This window comes from Channa argus, chromosome 7 (assembly GCF_033026475.1).
Source record: "Channa argus isolate prfri chromosome 7, Channa argus male v1.0, whole genome shotgun sequence".
Lineage (NCBI taxonomy): Eukaryota > Metazoa > Chordata > Actinopteri > Anabantiformes > Channidae > Channa > Channa argus.
The window spans coordinates 1443140-1462088 of NC_090203.1; the positions used below are offsets into that span (position 1 = coordinate 1443140).

Consider the following 18949-nt stretch of genomic DNA (forward strand, 5'->3'; position numbering starts at 1 on the left):
AGATAATTAAATTGTGCTGGTGTTTAGGTCTTTTGGAGCTACGTTACACACAAACTGCATCCTCTCTGATAAACTTATAGTTAGTTATAGTTATGCTGCTATAGGCTCAGACTGCTGGGGGACCCACCCCCCAATACACTGAGCTCCTTTAGTCCTCTTGTCCCTCTCTCCTCTCACCCCACATTCATTTAGGCATCAGTAGGTAAAAAAGGGCAGGAGCCCAGAGGGTTAATTACTGTTGACAGGGGCAACTTTCAGAACAGGAGCTTCACCCCCCCCAGGACCACCCCTTCCCTACATACCTGCACATGTTCCATAAACAGATCATCTCGTCTCTTTTCCTCTGAAATGCATTTTAGGGATGTTGATGTAATATGTGATTCCAGGTCAAGTAGAGGATGGAGGAGCGAAGAAGAAGAAGAAGAAGAAGAAGAAGAAGAAGAAGAAGAAGAAGAAGAAGAAGAAGAAGAAGAAGAAGAAGAAGAAGAAGAAGAAAGCATCACAAGTGGATGATATGACTGGAAAACAGAGGAAGAAAATGAAGACAACAAAAAAAATATGAATATCAACTAAATACTTCCTAAAACAAGGATCAAATAATAAAAAGAACAATTTGAACCTTTCACAAAGTTCAGAAAACTCTTACCTAAAGCTGCTTGAGGGGAACATTAAGGATAAAAGTGAGGTTGTGGATACATGTGAACAGTGGTGGAAGACGTGCTCAGATCACTTACATAAAAGTAGCAATACTGAGGAGTAGAAATACTCTGTTGCAGTAAAAGTTACACATTGAAATGATACTAGTGCCAACGTGAACGTAGCCTTTATGCAGAATATTGATGCATTCATGTGTTTATCTCTTTATTGCTGCAGCTGGAAACGATGGAGAGGGTTTAAACAACCTTATAAACTGCTGTTAAAGTGCTTCTGAACAGACTCGTAGTGAAGGTTTTAAAGTGCGTTGGGAAACAGAAACGAGGCTCTTAAATGGAGGATGGTCATAAAACAACACTTTTAAAAAAAGAAGCAGCGGGCAGGTTTCGTGTGGTCTCCAGGCCGTGATGTGAAGCATCGGACTGAAGCCGCCCGCTGTGACCTCTGGATTAGGGATTACTCACCGCACGCAGTCGAGCACAGAAGTACCGGATTATTTTGCTTTTGTTTTGCTGCGTCCCAGTGCTGCCACTGCAGGACTGGAACCAAACCTGCTGCTGAATGACACCACAACACTCACCGTGTTGGATTCAGAGGGTTTACTGAAGCTTCCTGAAGTGCAGGACAGTTGGAAGATTTAAGACAACGCAAGAGGCTAAAGAGAAGCAGAGAAAGGGCTTTTTAGCCACCACAGTTCTTTTGTTTCCATCTTTAATCTCTTGTAGCCGTTTAGCTTTACACTGAATTTTTAGAATTGTGGCTTCAGCTGCTCTTTCATTTCTTTCTTTTTCCAGGCAACAAAGTTTAGATTCGTTTTTTCTCACTGTTCTACTCTTAGATGCACTGAAAGGATGTTGATGTAATCTGTGATTTTCATTTCTTTTTTTTTAACCTTTTACCTGAATTTAATGTTAAGTCTTCTGAGGGTCTCAGCTTCACTGAGACATGTAGACACAGTCTTGATGTTTTTTTTAGCATAACACAACTGCTCCGGTCTTTTGTTGCCCCTCTTCCAACTTTTCTCAAACACGTTGCTGGCAAAATGTGGCCAATTTAAAAATTTGACACTTTTTTGTTTTGCTAGTTTTGATTTATTTAGCATTAGTGGACGATGTTGAATGTGGGTCCAAAGTTCCGTGAGACCCTGAGTCACTGAGGGTCAGGGTCAGAGTGGGCATAGCAGCCTCCCCCCTGGTGACTGACTGTCTGCCTCTGTGGTCATTTCTTTACAACAAATTATGGGAATGATGCTGCACACAGTAAAAACATGTGTATACTGAGGTCTGAGGCACAATCAGTGCTGCGCACTCCCACATTTAGAATTAACCAAAACCAAATCCGATGGTGTATTTCAGGGTCCTTGCAGACCTGGTTCTGTTTAACCCACCCACAGAGTGATCCACGTATCTGTTCAACTGCCCCAAACACAAACGTATCTAAATCATTTAACTGAAAGCAACCAGAGTCTGAGATTCTCATGTCAGACTTTAAACCTGGACCTGATGTTCAGGCTGCAGCTTCAGGTCAGAGTCTGAAATTTAAATCCATCCAAATGTGGTGTTTTAAGAAACGAGGGATTCTTCTCTAAGCACGCGCTCACATAAAGGGCCAACTCTGTGGAGCAGGCTTCGGACACGCATAAACTCGGTTGGGGGGCGGGGGTCCGCTGTCATCAGCATCTTTAGCCAATGGAGAAAGAAGCCGAGGAGAAGCTTCAACCGCCGCTTCGTAGCCGAGCGCAGCTGTGCCAACATCTGCACAGAACGTGACTCTCCGCGCGTCGTTATGGACCATTTTCCCAGTGTGATTTCACCGTGAGGGCTGCGCAGCGTTTGGAGCCGCAGTGTGGACATGCTGCTTCACCGATCGCTGGCTCCTGCGTCTTGAAGGGAATTTAAAGCTGAAAGAAGTGAGTGTAATAATTATCACTGTCTGACTGTGAATGTGTGTGTTTCTAGAACAACACCTGCAAACTGCTTTTTGACCAGGGTCTTTCTACTGGGAACCTGAAAGTGCGCGAAAGCCGACAAATCCGCGTTTTTTAAACACTCAAACATGTGAGCGCGTTCCAGGTCCGGCACGACGCACCGAGTCCGCTGCGCTGGTCCGTGCGCGCTGGAAAGCGGCTGGTTTTACAGATCTGCGGGTGCGTCCTGAGGAACATTGGCTGGATGTGCGGGACTTTGGTGCGGGACTGCGCGCTCTACACTCATTTACAGTGGAAATAATTAAAAGAGCTTCAGGGCAGGACACGTGGAACTGGGAGACAAAGTAGTTGCTGGCAGGACAGAGTCGCCCCTCGTCTTTCTCAACATCCTTCATTCAAACAAATTCTACTCTAAACATTTCGAAATCCAAATTTGCTCTGATGTTACTGCAGCAGCCTCTGCTCCTCTGTCCCTGCAGATGTCCATGTATGGGTGTCCACTTACGCAGGGAGACACAATGGCAACAGGAAAATGACTCCTGGTGTAAATGCGAATAGTCTTTGGCGCATTTAACCCTAAATGACGTCGTGTTGCTCTTTGAATTAGAACGTGAGTGGACGTCCAGGAACCCGCCTCACTTTTTAGCCCGTGTTGTATCTGAGGCAGCTGGTTTTTATTTACTACGACAGCTGTTGTTGTCCGAACAGATTATGACATCACCTCTCAGCCCACTGGAGTGAGTCCCCTCCATCCCACCCACCCACTCCTCCATCCACCCACCCACCCGTGAGAGGGGGCCCGTCCGGTCTCACGTGAGCGAGTGAGTGCCATGTGACGTCAGGCCACCTCTGCACTCCAGAGACTGCTGTTTGCGTGATGTCACTACGTCTACGTCATCACGTGCTAGACGATGCCAAAACAAACACTACATCTCGAAGATTTAATTAAATGAATTAATTAATTCATTTAATTAAAAACTTTTTGAAACATTTAAACATATGTTTGTACTGAAATATTTTACAATGATTTACATTTAGTAGTTTCTATTTTTCTGAAACCGGATTTCATGTAAAGATACACAAGTAAAATTGTTCCGTAAGGCGAACTTTGCAATTATGTATTTGAATATTAATAAAATAATAATATTAAAATGTGTTTTAAAGTAAGTAGGAAATAGTTTCATCCTTTAGCACCAGAGAGCATCTTTTAGCGATTCTCTCTCCTAATGAGACGAACTTGAGGCCGTGGCAACATGAAATCATTTTTCAGACATTCAACACATTTAAATTGTCCCCTTGTGCGTCTCTGTAGTCAGAATTTAAAATGAATTGTTACATTAGTTCTTGGTTTCTGTCTGATAGCATTCACAGCAAGTTGTTCTAAACATTATATTATTCCGTACGTTTTTTGGCACCTGGCTACTTCAGCATAATTTCTGCAAGAAACACAAACGGGGACTGTTTTAAAATCTGCCTTCGTTTTATCGAGTGTCTTCAAACAAAGTAAATCCTTCTGCCGCTCAGTTTTTTTATTTGGTTAATAGGACTAATTCTTTTTTTTTTTTTACATTTTGCATTTTAGGACACAAAGTCTGAGCAGTTCATAACCTGTCTGCAGCAAATGCGAGTGACTCAGCAGGTCAAAAGCGGTCGTTGCCATGGTAACGATGTGGTTTGTTGTCCCGGATATCACTTTTTAGTGGATTTTCTTGTTTCAATGTAGCATAGAAAAACAATGAAAGTCAGACCCCAAGCAGCCTGAAACAGCTCAGGGATTGAAAGAGACATGTAAAGACAACTAGTCCAAATGGAAGCAGCCCAGAATTAGAGGTTTGACGTAAATGGAGCAGGATCACGTTTTGGTAAAAGAGGCTTTAAAGCTGTGGGTGGGTTTCCATCCATCTGTTTGAGTGATGGGTGAGCCGATGATGCTTGTAACCTCAAAGCACCGGAACAACAAGGAGAAGTCGCCTTCATCACATTAACACATGAAGCAGAAACAGCAAATTTCCATCATGTGTTTCACACTCTCCTCTTGTGCTGTTTAACTGCAGCAACTGGGAAACGTTTAATCTCCGTGAACCAACTCCTGACAGGCACATAACAGCAGTGGACGGAAGGGTCTCTGATTTCTTAATGATCTCAGGTAAAGTGGGTGTTACAGGGACAGATAAACTGAATAGAGGAGGAGAAACAGGTGAGCAGGTGGATGTGGGTCAGCTATCCAATTGCGAAAAGATGGAGAACAGCAAAGACTGCAGAGCTTCATTGAAATGCATGGACTTGGGGAAGTGAGGAGGCACCTGAAGTGCTGACAGTCTGTGACCCGTTAGTCCACAGGGCTGAGGACTGAAAACACGGTGATAGAGGGTGGAAGTTCAGCACTGTGGGAGCCTCCAAATACCACGATTTCTGCGAATTTAATCACCAGTTTCAGTTTCCTACAACATGTTTTGCCGTCTCACAATAAGACCAGGAGTTCAGCTTCCAGGAGCCCGGACTCACAATAACTCCTGTAGCAATGTACCTGATCCGAGTTTGCACCTTTGACTTGTTTGCTTTCTTCTCTTTCCCCAGGTCATGAAGTGAATGTTGCAGTGAGAGTCCATCCAACAATCCAACAGAGCAGCATGTCAACCATGCTGGACAGAACTGAACCAGCACACTGCACCGTGTGCTGCTGTACACTGGCCAACAAGATCCTCATGGTGCTCTTCATGGTGCTGCTCATCTTCGCCATCTTGTTTGGAAACTTGGTGACTCTGGCTGTAGTGCTGGGAACTAAACACTTCCACACACCTCAGGGCTACCTGAAGGCCTCCCTGGCTGTGGCGGATCTGGCGGTGGGGATATTCGTGGTGCCGCTGTCCGTGTACGCAGAGGTCTATCTCATGGTGACTGACTCTGCTCCGGAGTGGACCTCGTACAACTCACAGTCCGTGAGCTTCCACCCCTGTAACATCATCGGTCCCATCTTTGCCGGGTGCACCTTGGTCTCCATCACGACAATTTTCCTGCTGACGATCGAGAGGAGCATCGCCGTTCTGAGGCCGCTCCACAAGGACTCCGTGATCACTCGTAGGAGGACCACGATCCTCATCATCCTCTCCTGGGTGGGGAGTTTCTTCTTGGCTGTGTCCCCGATGGTTTTCAGCAGCGAGATCGCGCTGGAGTACAACTCCTGCAGCAGGATGTGTAACTATGCTCTGGGGACCATCGGCAAGTTCCCGAGCCAGGCCTGGAACATCCTGCTCCTCTTCCCCGCTTTTGACTTCACCCTCCTCGGTGGCACTGTGGTCATAAACATAATATCTCTGTCCAGCATCAGGCAGCACTCGAAGCGCAGGAAACACCTGGCAGAGACGGAGTGCCAGAGCACCAGCAAGCCCACTTTTTCTGACATCAAGGCGGCCAAAACCATCGGGACTCTAACTGTGGCTTTTACCGCGTCGTTCACTCCCATCGCAGTCTTTGTGGTCGGGAACGTTTTGGGAAATAAATGGTGCAACTTTTCCTTTTTTGCCTTTTGGATTTTGGCCACCAACAGTTGCTGGAACGTCATAATTTACAGTGTGAGGGATCAGAAGTTCAGACTTCGTGCACACAAGCTCCTGATGCCTTTCCAGAGGAAACACGCCACCAAAACCTGAAACCTGCAGGGAATAAAGACTCGAGGCAGACGGGAGCAGGACTGCATGGTTCACATGTTGGACACACAAACTCTTTACTGTTAGTCTCATTGAGAGACGCGTCTGCATGTCTCGTGGATCGTTGTTGCAAAATTACAGCTTTTTTACATGATCCAAAAGCATATTAAACTTGTCCTCTGTGGACATTTGTCTTTGTTCTGTGTAACGCTGTGATTACAAAAGCCTGTTTCAGTCCGTGGAATGTTAGTTTTACCTGACTGTTAATTAAAGTGTTGGAAAAACACAATCTGGTTTCTTTTTACATATGACACTGACACATTACTGGCTCAGGATTAGTAAGAGTACACAGAGTACACACAGTACACACAGTACACAGAGTACGTAAGGAGACACTTCACTGATCTGCAGAAGGAAAATATTTTGCTCAGACATCATGCAAATGTAATTCGTTCACGTTCATGACATTGTGTGATGGAATAATTTCCCTATCTGAAATAGAAACTAATCAGAATTTTCTGACTCTGCGTTTAAGCATTTTTCTATTAAATTGTTTCTAATCAATATTTGTGTATGAAGAGATGATGGGAAACAATTTCCAGCTGAATCTGCAGCTTGTTCCCGCAAAGAAGGGGTTTTTACCTCCTCCCATCTTTTTATTAATATTTCTTTGATTGTCTGACTTAGTGTGGTCCACAAGTTATGTATGTGACATGTGACACTGAACACACACAATACGTCCACGGACCACAGGGTCAGTGGTTCAACTCCTTGTCCTTGGGCAAGAGTGTGTGTGTGTGTGTGTGTGTGTGTGTGAATGGGTGAATGAGAAGCACCATTATAAAGCGCTTTGGATAAAAGCGCTAAATAAGCAGAACATTTATCATTTCAACATAGTTTTTTGGCTGCAGCAGCAAGTAGCTCTAAGATGCTGCTGTCAACAAATGGCTGACACCAACACTCTGTAGGATCAGCAACTTGCCAACATAATCTCGTTGTTGTAACAGAAAAACATGCAATCGAACGTTCCCCAGAAAGAGGAAACATCCAGGTCCAGCGCTGAGCTTATTCCGGGGCTTAAAACTGACCAGTTACACTGGGAAAACCAGTAGCTGAGCAAACTTACATTATTTGTTAACTTTGCTCATTTATGGAAAATCTGCGCTTCTTTTCAGCGAGTCAGAGGTGAAAGCAGGCGGAACAAACTGATTTACTGATGGGTTAGTTAGCTGACAGTGCTCCAGCAGCAGGTGCACGTAAACCGTGTAGCTAAATATGAACAGATTCATGCACAGTATCTAAGTGTCAATGGGGTCAAAGTTCATCAACCCAGTGCAGTTCACCAGCAATGTGTTTCTGCCCTTGAATCCTCCTCTGCTGGCATTCGCTGATGACAGAGGGAGAAGTTTCCTGCTGCTAGTACAAGTGTGTTTGTCTGCAGCACATTGTAAAGCACGTTTGATCTGAGCACTGGATGAATCCAGCTAATACACCTAAACCAGTTCACAACAGAGAAAGAGAGAGATGGGAGGGGGTCTGTTGATTACAAGAGTTTAGCCTACGGTTCATTTAATGGTGTAGCAATTCAAACAAAAGTTACTTATATAACTTATAAGTAACTTTTTTAGGGCAGTAACTAGTAAATCAACTCAAACATTCAAAGCTGCAAGAAGTGACCTGACTTATCAAGTGTGGATTAGTATAAGTACACAGAGCATTTAACTTCAAATTACTATTTTAAACAGCACAATTATTCTGAATACTCCATACTGAGCTACAAGTACATTTTCAAGTACTGCACACTGACTTTTTTGTAGTGTAAACTAAATGTGTACTACACGTAAGCGTTTGTAAGTACAACATACAATTCCTGTTCCAGTTTGTCGGCTTTTTTAAAGTAAGCTTCACTAATCAGACTTTGTCTGTGTCACCTGCATCATTTCACTCCTTCGCTTTACATGTTGTGACACCATCTTGTTGTTGCCTTTCATCTTGTCAGTGCCCCCACACCACACTCACGAATGTGGGCTTATTTTTTCCTCATGTGAGTAGTTTAAATGGTAATTAAACAGCACAGAGAAAACAGGAGAGTGTGGAAAATGGTGTTCAGAACATCTATAAGCTCAGTAAAGTTCATGGTGTTTATTAGATTATGAGTCTATGTGTTGATCTTTCAGCAAAAATGGGGTCAAAACCCATAAGGATTCATTCTGTGAAGATAAAGATATTTACAAAATGTCAGAGACAGAGCACAGACGACTAAAAACCATCTACATATAAAGTATGTGGTTAACTGTGTGCGTGAATCTTCACATATCTGTTCAAAATAAATTGAAGTTTCTGCATGTGAGGAATGAAAAATGAAAAACAAGGCTGTCACTTATTTTAAAAAGAAATAAAAAACTATCTTTGCAATTATGCTTCTGAAATTGAATTCTTCTCTTCACAAACCCAGATGCCAAATAAATACCGTTTCTACTCAGAATCACTTCAGTAAGAAACAGAAAGACATCGAAAGACCAAAATTCCAACAATCGACACAAAATGGCAGAAACAAACCCCAAAATTCCGACTTGTTGTACCTGCGCTGACGTCATCATCAGGAAACACTTGAAGAGGAAATGTTCACTTCCTGCATCGACTTGGTGACAGTCACAACATGGGGGGGGGGGACAAAAACACAACACACACCGAGAGTTGGTCCACATCTTAAATGGCAACGTGTCCATTCTGTTTCTTCATTTTTAGTTTTAGGTTTTGTTATACTTTCATTGATTTTATGATGTTTTCCTTTTGTGTGAAGGACTCTGAGTTGCCCTGTGTATATGATTTTCTGTATAAGTGTCAGACTTTTAAGAAGCCGAAAGCTCTGATGTGTCTTTACATTGTTGTAATGACAAAACAAAGACCCACAAAGTGAAGATTGGAATCAGGCACCAAGTTGAGAGTCTCCAAAAGTTTAGGAAATGAGCTGAAACACCAAAGTTGCTGTCTTAACCTGTTACATGCTGTGCGGCCGCAGTGCGAGCGTGACGGAGAATAACGGGGGAAAAATAGCTCGGCGCCGTAAATCCTGCTCTGTTATGGCAGGTTAAAAGCATAAAGCACGATCTGCATCACCCGGCTGTAAACACCACAGACAGCTCTCCTCTCCTGACACACTGATACTCCACAGATGATATCATACCATGTAGGTACTGCTCTCACAGCAGGAACATGACAAACGTCTACATGTCCACTGACCGAAACCAAAACAGTGCATCACTCTGCAAAACTGTTTTAAATATTCAGAGAATTTTACGTATTAAGAGTCTGAGCCACATCCCCCAGGGACTGAGAACGGTCAGAGGTTCTGTTTGTGTGATGTCCCCATGTTTCAGTGTGGGGATGTCGCTGCCTCCTTCATTTCATATGGCATCATTTGAATAGTGTAAGAAAGCAGCACAACACAGTGCAGAGGTGGGAACCCAACGACCCCCGTTCCACACACACTGCTCCCCCGGTCCCCCACGCCTGACCCCGGTCATCAGCAGCTGCTGCCCAACTTCTGAGAGGATGTGACCACATGACGCCCTCCATCATCCCAGGGGACAACAGACTTATCACAGTAAACTGTGTGGCAGTCTTAGCTCTGATGTCTGTGGCGTTTCATCAATATTCACCTTGGAAGCTAAAAAGCATCTGACAGTTGAAATAAGTTGCTGCAAGATTGTTTGAAGGAAAATCTGCCCGTTTTATTACCTTGAACTCACACGAATAAACATAGAAATGCATGTAAAGGGATGTAAATGAAAACAATTAGTCCAATCATGCCTCCTAAAATGATGTTCCTACAGTGCCTTGCAAAAGAATTCACACCCCTTGAACTTTTTACAAATGACTGAAACGTTTGTTGTGCATTTGTATTCAGCCCCTTTACTCTGATATCACCAACTAAAATCCAGTGGAACCAATTGTCTTCAGAAGTCTCCTAATCAGTAACTAGATTCCACCTGTGTGTCATTTAATCTCCGTATAAATCCAGCTGCTCTGTGAAGCCCTCAGAGGTTTGTTAGAGAACACTGGTGCACAAACAGCATCATGAAGTCCAAGGAACACAGCAGACAGGTCAGGGATAAAGCTGGGCTTTAAAGCAGGGTTAGATTATAAAAACAATATTCTAAGCTTTGAACATCTCAGGGAGCACAACACAATCTAACATCTGAAAATGGAAAGAGGGTGGCACAACCGCAAACCTACCAAGACGTGACCGACCACCTAAACTGACAGGCCGGACAAGGAGAGCAGTAATCCGAGAAGCAGCCAAGAGGCCCATGGTAACTCTGGAGGAGCTGCAGAGATCCACAGCTCAGGTGGGACAATCTGTCCACAGGAAAACTATTAGTCATGAACTCCACAAATCTGGCCTTTATGGAAGATGTGGCAAGAAGAAAGCCATTGTTGAAACAAAGCCATAAGAAGTCCCCACAAGCCATGTGAGGGACACAGCCAACCTGTGGAATGTGCTCTCATCAGATGAATGTAAAACACTGTGGCTGAAACGTAACACTGCACATCACCCTGAACACACCATCCCCACCGTGAAACATGGTGGTGGCAGCATTATGTTGTGAGGATGCTTTTCTCCAGCACGGACAGGGAAGCTGGTCAGAGTTGATGGGAAGATGGATGGAGCCAAATACAGGACAATCTGCTAAAGTCTGCAAAAGACTTGAGACTGTGGAGGAGGTTCACCTTCCAGCAGGACAACGACCCAGAGCTACTATGGAATGATTTAGATCAAAGCGTATTCATGTGTTAGAATGGTCCAGTCAAAGTGCAGAACTAAATCCTATTGAGAATCTGTGGCTGAATAAAAATCCACGTTACACTTTTCAGATTTTTTTTGCAAAAACTTTTGAAAACCTTTCACATCACAATTATCAACCACTGTGTGTTGGCGTGTCGCATAAAATCCCAATAAATACATTTACATTTGTGTTTGTAACGTGACAGATGTGGAACAGTCCTGGGGTATAAATACTTTTGCGCGGCACTGTATAAAACTAAACTGCAAACGTGATTATGTATTTCCTGTGAACATCATGAGAATGTGGACGTGTGACGGTAATAGGTTGAGTTGCAAATGTGATGTTGCAGCAAACTCCGTGGTTTCCTCATAGCAGACACAGGAGCCTGTGCTTCATACACCTGCTGGCTCCTCACTTTCCCTTCATAAAAGTCTAGTCTGTGTGATTCCCACAACATGCAGCGTCAGAACACAATGAGTAACTTATTACGTTTGCTACAAAAACATAACTGCATTTGCAGATTAGTTGTATGGGAAGATACATGCACCTCCAAAAGTATTGGAACAGTGAGGCCTATTCCTTTATTGCAGGTTCCGTCCTGATCCACGCTCTGAGTGATCCGTCACTTCTCGTCACTTAGATGCTGACAGCTGTTTCCCACCAACTCCTCTAAACACACCAAGCTTTTATTCCACTGTTAACACCTTTGCTTTATTGTGTTCTTATCATTTTTCATTGCTTATAATGTCATTTCTTTTTATTTTTTATTTGTGTGCATTAGTCTCATTGTCCTATTGTCATAATGTGCCTTGTTGTCAACGTCTCTATTTCTTTTTTTAGCTTTACTATCAATGTTTGACTCAATCATCTGCAAAGCTCTTTGATTTCCATTCATCTGTAAGAAAGTTGCTGTTTAAATAAAGTTTTGATTGATTTTGAGAACAGCTGCATGAACTAGCTGAGTCTCAGTGACGTCTCGCTGAGGAGGACATGAATGTAAGGACGGCTCTCATTAGACAGAGGGTTAACAGGTGTGAGGGACGTGACCCAGAAGTCACGGGTTACGTCACTCTGAAGAAAAGCAGAAAAACACTTGTGAATAGAAACAGTCTGACCCCACTTCCCATTAATCCTGGGAGGAACATGAACTAGAGTGATGTGTAACACCCACGTAGAGACTCTGAGTATCCGTCAGTGACACACTCACACTCTCTGGCTGCTGAAGGCTCCCACTCATTCTCTATGACACGTGCTGCTTTGCAGAACTCGCTTATTTCCAGCTTTTGGACATGTTTCTCATTGGGCAGGAGATGCTATCAAACCGCTCTCACACCTCATTCATTTACTGTATTTCCTCTGCAGCAGCAGGATGCAGAAACTCCTGCAGGTTAGACTCATGTAAAGAAACCTGGTTAGTCTTGGCCAAGGGCTGAGGGACAGTCTCTCCCCTAAAGTCCACATGCAAACATTATTTTATGTTATGTTATGCAGCTCTGACACAGTTCCACACTCCACAATCTGGACGCTTTCACAGAACAGAAACACTCGTCAGTGTAGCAGTGTAATGACTAAGACTAGAGACAGAATGAAACTCTTCATAGATTTTACAATGACTATTTATTCTGTCCTTCAAACACGATGTGATGCGTTTCCAGAAAAGAGCCTATATTGCAGACAGTATGTACGTATGCAGGCTCCCTGCTTCACACATACAAAACCACATCATGAGGACTGGGAACTGTCCCTGTCCCTGTCTTTCACTGCTCACCGTCCCAAACTGGATCCTGTCAGGACCTGGAGTGTCCAGATATTTTGGCAACTTCATTCTGTAATGAACCCAAATGCAGACAGACGCACAGACAGACAGGCAAATGCAATTACATCACTTCGGTGCCTGTAAGTAAAAACAGGCTTATTTACCGTCCAGATGGACAGGTCAGGCAGTGAGCAGGAGACAAAAAGTCCATTACAGACAGTGTCCAAACAGAGGGTGGCAACATAAAACAGTCCAGGAGGCAGCAGATGAGGGTCAGAGCCCAGTAAGACTGAGCAGACCGGAGAACAGGTGGGAAAAAAAGACGAGGATGGTTGAGACACTGTGCTAGCAAACAGTTTTTAAAACGAATGACATGGTAATGAAGCCAGATGTGGGTCCTGGATCAGGTTTTCACGGTTCTTCAAAGCCACTTGAGAAACAGAACCTGGATTTGATCGTCTGAGAAAACTCCCATGGTTGTAGAGGAAAACAAATGAAAACCACGATGAGCAGACAGACAGAAGGAGACAGAGGAGGCGAGAGGGGGACAGAGAGAGACAGAGAGAGACAGAGAGGGACAGAGGGGAAGAGAGCACACACAAGAGATTCTGCTGTCAAAATTCTAAAGACGTAACTTGACAAAAAGACCGAGGTGGAAACTGACTGGTGCCACTGAACCAACGACGTCTCGTTTGATTTTAAACAGGACAAAGAAGTAAAGTTAGAAGCAAAATTTCTGTCTGTGTATCAGCTGCTCTAACTCCCAAATACTGTGGACACTTTGATGCAGGTATTTAAAAAGTATTTAATTTGTGTATTGTGTTATTCCATGTCATCAAGTATTAGACTGTTTGACTGAGAAGAAACCTGCTCCTGAGCTCATATGTTTCCATGACAACCAGCTCTACATGACTTTGGAGGAACCAACAGATCTGAGATCGTAACAGATTGTCAACAATAACATGCTTAAGACGACAGGCTCCTTCTGTTCAATGGGACACGAAGACGAGCGAACCAGCTCCAAAAGTCACGTGTGAAGTTGCATCTCACAGAAAAGGTGAAACACACATGGTTTGGTTTCGCGTCTGCTCCATCTGGTCTCTGCAGGGGGCAGATCATGCTGCTTCAAACACCGGCCAGTGTCTCGCTTGACTCTTCGGTCAAACCACGTCGATTTAACTGAAATCAACTTCATGAGTAAACGAAGTAAAGGACGGAAAAAGAGGTTTGGATTTTGCTCACGTGTCCTTTTAACGTCTGTCTGAGGAGACAGCTGGTGTGGGCAGTGGTGCAAAGTAACAAAGTACATTTACCAAAGTGGACAGAGTACTCAAGTACAAGTTTGACCTCTTTTTTTTATTGTTTCCACAATTTAGAGGGAAATGTTGTACTTTTCACTTGATAACACTTTCTACAAAGGTAGAGTTTCCACTGAAGGACTTTTTGCTTGTAATGCAGTGATTCTACACTGATTAAAAGTTTTTTTCTCTATCAAAATGATTTTTGCAGTAAATATTTCCTTATTTTTACAGTTGCTTACAGTTTTACTGCTGTGTTTCCTCCAACATTTGCTTTTTGAGGCACCTGTGGAACATATGTGGACTAAATGTGTCCATTCATGTCATCAACAGCATTGAGTTCAGCAGTGGTCGAATTCTTTTATCAGGAATTTAAGAATATTGATGTTCAGAAAAAGTACTTTTGAACTACTGAAGTACTTTTGAATTAACAATATTAACAATATTATTTGGAGGTGAAATATTGCTCGTACATCAGGAAACAGTGCAGTGAGTAAAGTAAATATACTGGATGCTGACAACAGGGGCATCGTGTACAATAAATACAAATTTGGCCTAATGTTCTCAGTTTAAAGGACAATTTAAAGGTTTTTGGAGGTTTGGAGGTGGGTGAGACACATCAGACACTTTAACGGACGTACTGCAGTAGGATTGTGTACGGCAGCTGAATAATCAGTGCGGCACCGTGTCACATTTGTGTCACAGTGTTGATGCTGCACAGACGTCTCTCCTGTTCACAGCTGAGAGCCGGAGCCACATTTAACTTCTCCAACGGGATTATAATGCTGCGTTCAACACACACACACTATTTGGCTTGAGGACTTGCACCCAAACATTTGCCTTTATTTTAGAAATGTCACAGCAAATGTCTGTCTTTTTTTTTAAAGGTAATCATGAGTTAAATGAACAATCCAGCTGCTTTCTTTAAACCTCTGTAAGCTGCTCGTAGCAAAACACTAATTAGTGAGTCTGGCAAACTTGATGTTAACTCAGTAATTCAACAAGACATAAAAGTTAACCCGACATAAATTCACCATGAGCACTGCACAATACATAATCTCTCAAACAGCTCACTACATGATACATCAATGCTTTTGTGTTTAATCTGAGGTTTATTCATGTTACATGAGATCAATCAAACTTTTTATTGTTGTAAGTTGCTCATTTTAACCTGATAAATGCCACCTGTTAAAAAAAAATTTGAGATTTAATAATCAGTTTAATTCAAGGACAATTTAAGGCACTTTACATAATTACGACTATACAGATGTATAGAGAGAATCCAACAATTCCCCCTTAAACAAGCCCTAGGCAACAGTGGAGAAGAAAACTCCCTTTAACGGAAGAAACGTCCAGCAGAACCAGGCTCAGGGTGGACGGCCGTCTGAGTGGAAAAGTAGAGAGAGAAAAGAAAAAGAGCAACAAAAGCAACAAGAAAACATCGGGCAGGTTGGTCGGGGACACCTGCAGAAAGGGACAGATAGAGGGAGACAGAGAAGGAGAAGGACAACTATGGGAGAAAACACACAGAGTTAATGTCATACACTGATGACAATGTGGTGTGAGAGGAGAGGAGAGAGGGTCAAGAGGAGGAAAGGAGCTCAGTGCATTGGGGGGGGGGGGGGGGGGGGGTTCTCCAAGGTTCCTCACAGCAGTACTAGAGGCCAAAATTATCTAAAGTAACTATATTGTTTGACAGCATGTTTCTCATATTTTTAGTAATTCAAGTTTTGTCTGAATTTAAAGTAGGAAATTATAGCACATCCAGGCCTTTATTTTTTTAGGCATGTTTGAAGTTTGAATAATAGGTTAATATTTTCTGGTTTCACAGATAAATATAGCGGGGTATCATCTGCATAGCAGTGGAAGTTCACGGAATGTTTTCTAATAATGTTGCCTAGAGGTGACATATACAGAGGGAAAAATACAAAGATGTCTGTGGACAAAGTGCTGCCACCTCACAGACATGTGAAGTGTAGCAAAAAGCCTGGGAATCACTGGTTTATGGGGTTTATTTTCTCAGCATATCAGACATTCATTGTGAAACCTAAACCCACAGACCTCCCATAAACTTAGCAGAGTAGAAAGCAGAATTGTTTTACTCAGAAATGTAGAAGTGAAAAACCACTGTCCAGGAGCTACAAGTCCTGCAGACAGAAATCAGCAGGTAAAAACCTAAAGATGCAGCCGTGTCAGTGCAGATAGAAGAGGAAGAGCAGACAATCAGCCCACATAAGTCTGTCTTTAGTGCCTCTTATATAAATCCTGTTTATCCCGAGTCCTTTGGGGTTTTATCTTTGTGAACATCTCACACAAGTTGTGAGGCAGAGTTTTTCTTGGCTGAAGCTCAGCTGAGTATGTGCAAAGGAAAAGTGCTGACTCCGAACGTGATCTGGATCCTGCACAGGGGCTTGATATTTGGCATCGTGATAATGATAAAAAAATTGGGTTTTCCGTTTGTCAAACCACTAAACAGATCTGTTTTCTGGGTCTGTGCTGGAACTATTGGCCTGTGAGAGGAGGATGGGGAGGAGGTGGGGGAGGGACCATTGACAAACACCACGGTCACATCAGCAGCAGAGTGAAGTGAAAAAACATTCACATTGGCCTGAGCTGTAATTATGAGAAGGAGATGTGGATTCGTGACATCTCTGACAGCTGAACACAAAATTCCAAAGTTGTTGTTTTAACATTTAACAGCTGTTGCAGAAAGACTATAGATTTCCACAACATTATTCTTCCTATGGGAGTAAAGCTGCACTTTATTTTTATCTTTCATACATGCAACATTTCACATCTCAAGGGTGAATATTCTTGATATCTCTGATAAAACTTTCATTTCATCTACAATCCAAATCCTACTAGTCATAATTCTAATTTCAGTTACATAAAATAAATAATAAATCTAAAATTGGTGCATATCTGCAGTCGCATTGTTTCTAGTCATAATCTCAATCTAAACTAGTCATAATCCTAATTGTTAATATCTCTACTGATGTTTTTACTAGTCTAATGTATTTTGGATTTTTAAAATGACTGGATATAAAGTTTATTTCATGTTGGACATCTGAAATTAAAGGATTGTAAGAAGATTACTAATATAAGTTACATTTGCTGGTAAATAAATTGGCTGCAGAGAAGTGGAGGTGTCAGCACTTCCTAAATCTGTGGAGCCACGAAAACCAAAGTCCTTAATCAGGACATTTGGTGTCCTTCCATTAGGATGTTGATTTCAGTTTCTTTGTGACTTAGAAAAACGGAATAAATCATTGCAACTTTCTGTGAAAGCTCAGTGATTCGTACATGAGATTGATCCACTGAGCGCCGTGTGTGTGACGCTGCCTCTGAAAGCCACCGTGTGGGGAAGTGCAATCAACACGACACGGACACGACGCCAAGTCTTTGAAGCAGAGCGACTGAAACCTTTGTCCCTATAAAGTTTAGCAACGCGTTTTCCTGCCGGTTTGACTCCAGCAGCTCATCTGCACCGCTCTGCTCCACGTCACCTGATGTGACCTGCTCCTGTTTAATATTACAGTGCAATTATTCATTCGTGCTTTTCTTTGCGACAGACAGAGAGCGGGAAACAGTCTGCAGAATATGGAAATAAAAAGTCAGTGCCAGAAGGAACAGGTGCACTGTCAGAGTAGGCCACTGTCTGCGTTTTGCTGTGTGATTAGCAAAGCAGTGAATTTATTCAAAAATGTCTCCTTGTCATGAGGAAGACATGGACCACAGTCATGTTCTGCAGGAGGCCAAATAAAAAGACTCTCAAACTACGTCAGTGACTGAAATTCAGTCGTCACACATTGTTGTAGTTACGCCAGAGAACAGGAGGATTGTGGTTGTTCCAGTATTTACACATGATTCACAAACAGAGGAAGCGCATCAAACCCTACACACGCAATATCCGGCAGCTTTTCGTGACTAGTTATACATTCAGAACCTGTAGAACAAGTTCTATGTTTCGTCTTAATGATCTCTGTACTTTATGGTAATCGACAGAAAGGTCAGAGGTCACAGTCACACCTACAGTCTAAAGGTGTGATCGCATTTTAAACAGAGGCTCAGCAGAATCTGAAAGTGGGACATTGTGTGACTGCAGTATAAATACACCTGTATCTGGAAGGTCCAGTAAAGTGTTTGGTCTCTGCCAACACGTGAAGGAAATGTTTAGCTGCTAAATGCTGCACCAGCTGTTCTCTACCTGTGGCTGTCTGCTGTTTGCTGCTGGGCAGGTAGTGGACTGTGGCTTTTTAGAGATTTTTCTATTTTTTTTTCTGGACACAGCTTCTTCCTGCTGCAGCCGAAACATCATGAGAGCAGTGAAGTTGTTTGGCCATTGTAAAATCTTTGTTTCTTCTTGAAAATAGCCAGTATCCACTGTTCTAGGATGTGTTAGTCCATAAGATACTGTGTGCAAATTATAGGAAATATGTCCAAGAGATTAAGCACAATAACAGTGAGCTGTTGAAATGCAAACTAAATATCAAATGAGTGGAAATACATGAAAATGTTACAGACAAATCTGCAGCCTAATATGGAATAAAAGAGTTTTGTTAAAACAATTTTAACGGACACATTTAAATCTGTATTAATTTAGTTTGTGTTATGTGTCTACGCTCTTACAAGCTGATCCAGCTGGTGGACGTATTAGAAGACGTATCAGCTGAAGGGACAGATGTTTCCCTCAGCAGCTCGTGCAGACACAAACCTCTACTATGAGCGGAAGCACTAATATGGAAAGTGGAAATGGGTTAAAAGGCTGCAGCTTCATATCCACCATAGAGACAAGACATTTGCATCTTCTCAGTAATGTGGCCATTAACTGTAGTGTTAGGTTTTTCAATAATCTGGGCCCAAGGAGGAGCAGAGAC

The 18949-nt window shown here is 42.8% G+C and overlaps 1 protein-coding gene across 1 annotated transcript; it reads left to right on the plus strand.

Moving 5' to 3' along the window:
- The first annotated feature begins 2167 nt into the window (after positions 1 to 2167).
- On the plus strand, positions 2168 to 6500 carry LOC137131068 (beta-2 adrenergic receptor). Its single transcript, XM_067511878.1, has 2 exons — positions 2168 to 2563; positions 5159 to 6500. Exon 2 carries the CDS (start codon positions 5212 to 5214, stop codon positions 6229 to 6231), a length of 1020 nt encoding a protein of 339 aa, XP_067367979.1. The 5' UTR covers positions 2168 to 2563; positions 5159 to 5211; the 3' UTR covers positions 6232 to 6500.
- Positions 6501 to 18949: the final 12449 nt, after the last annotated feature.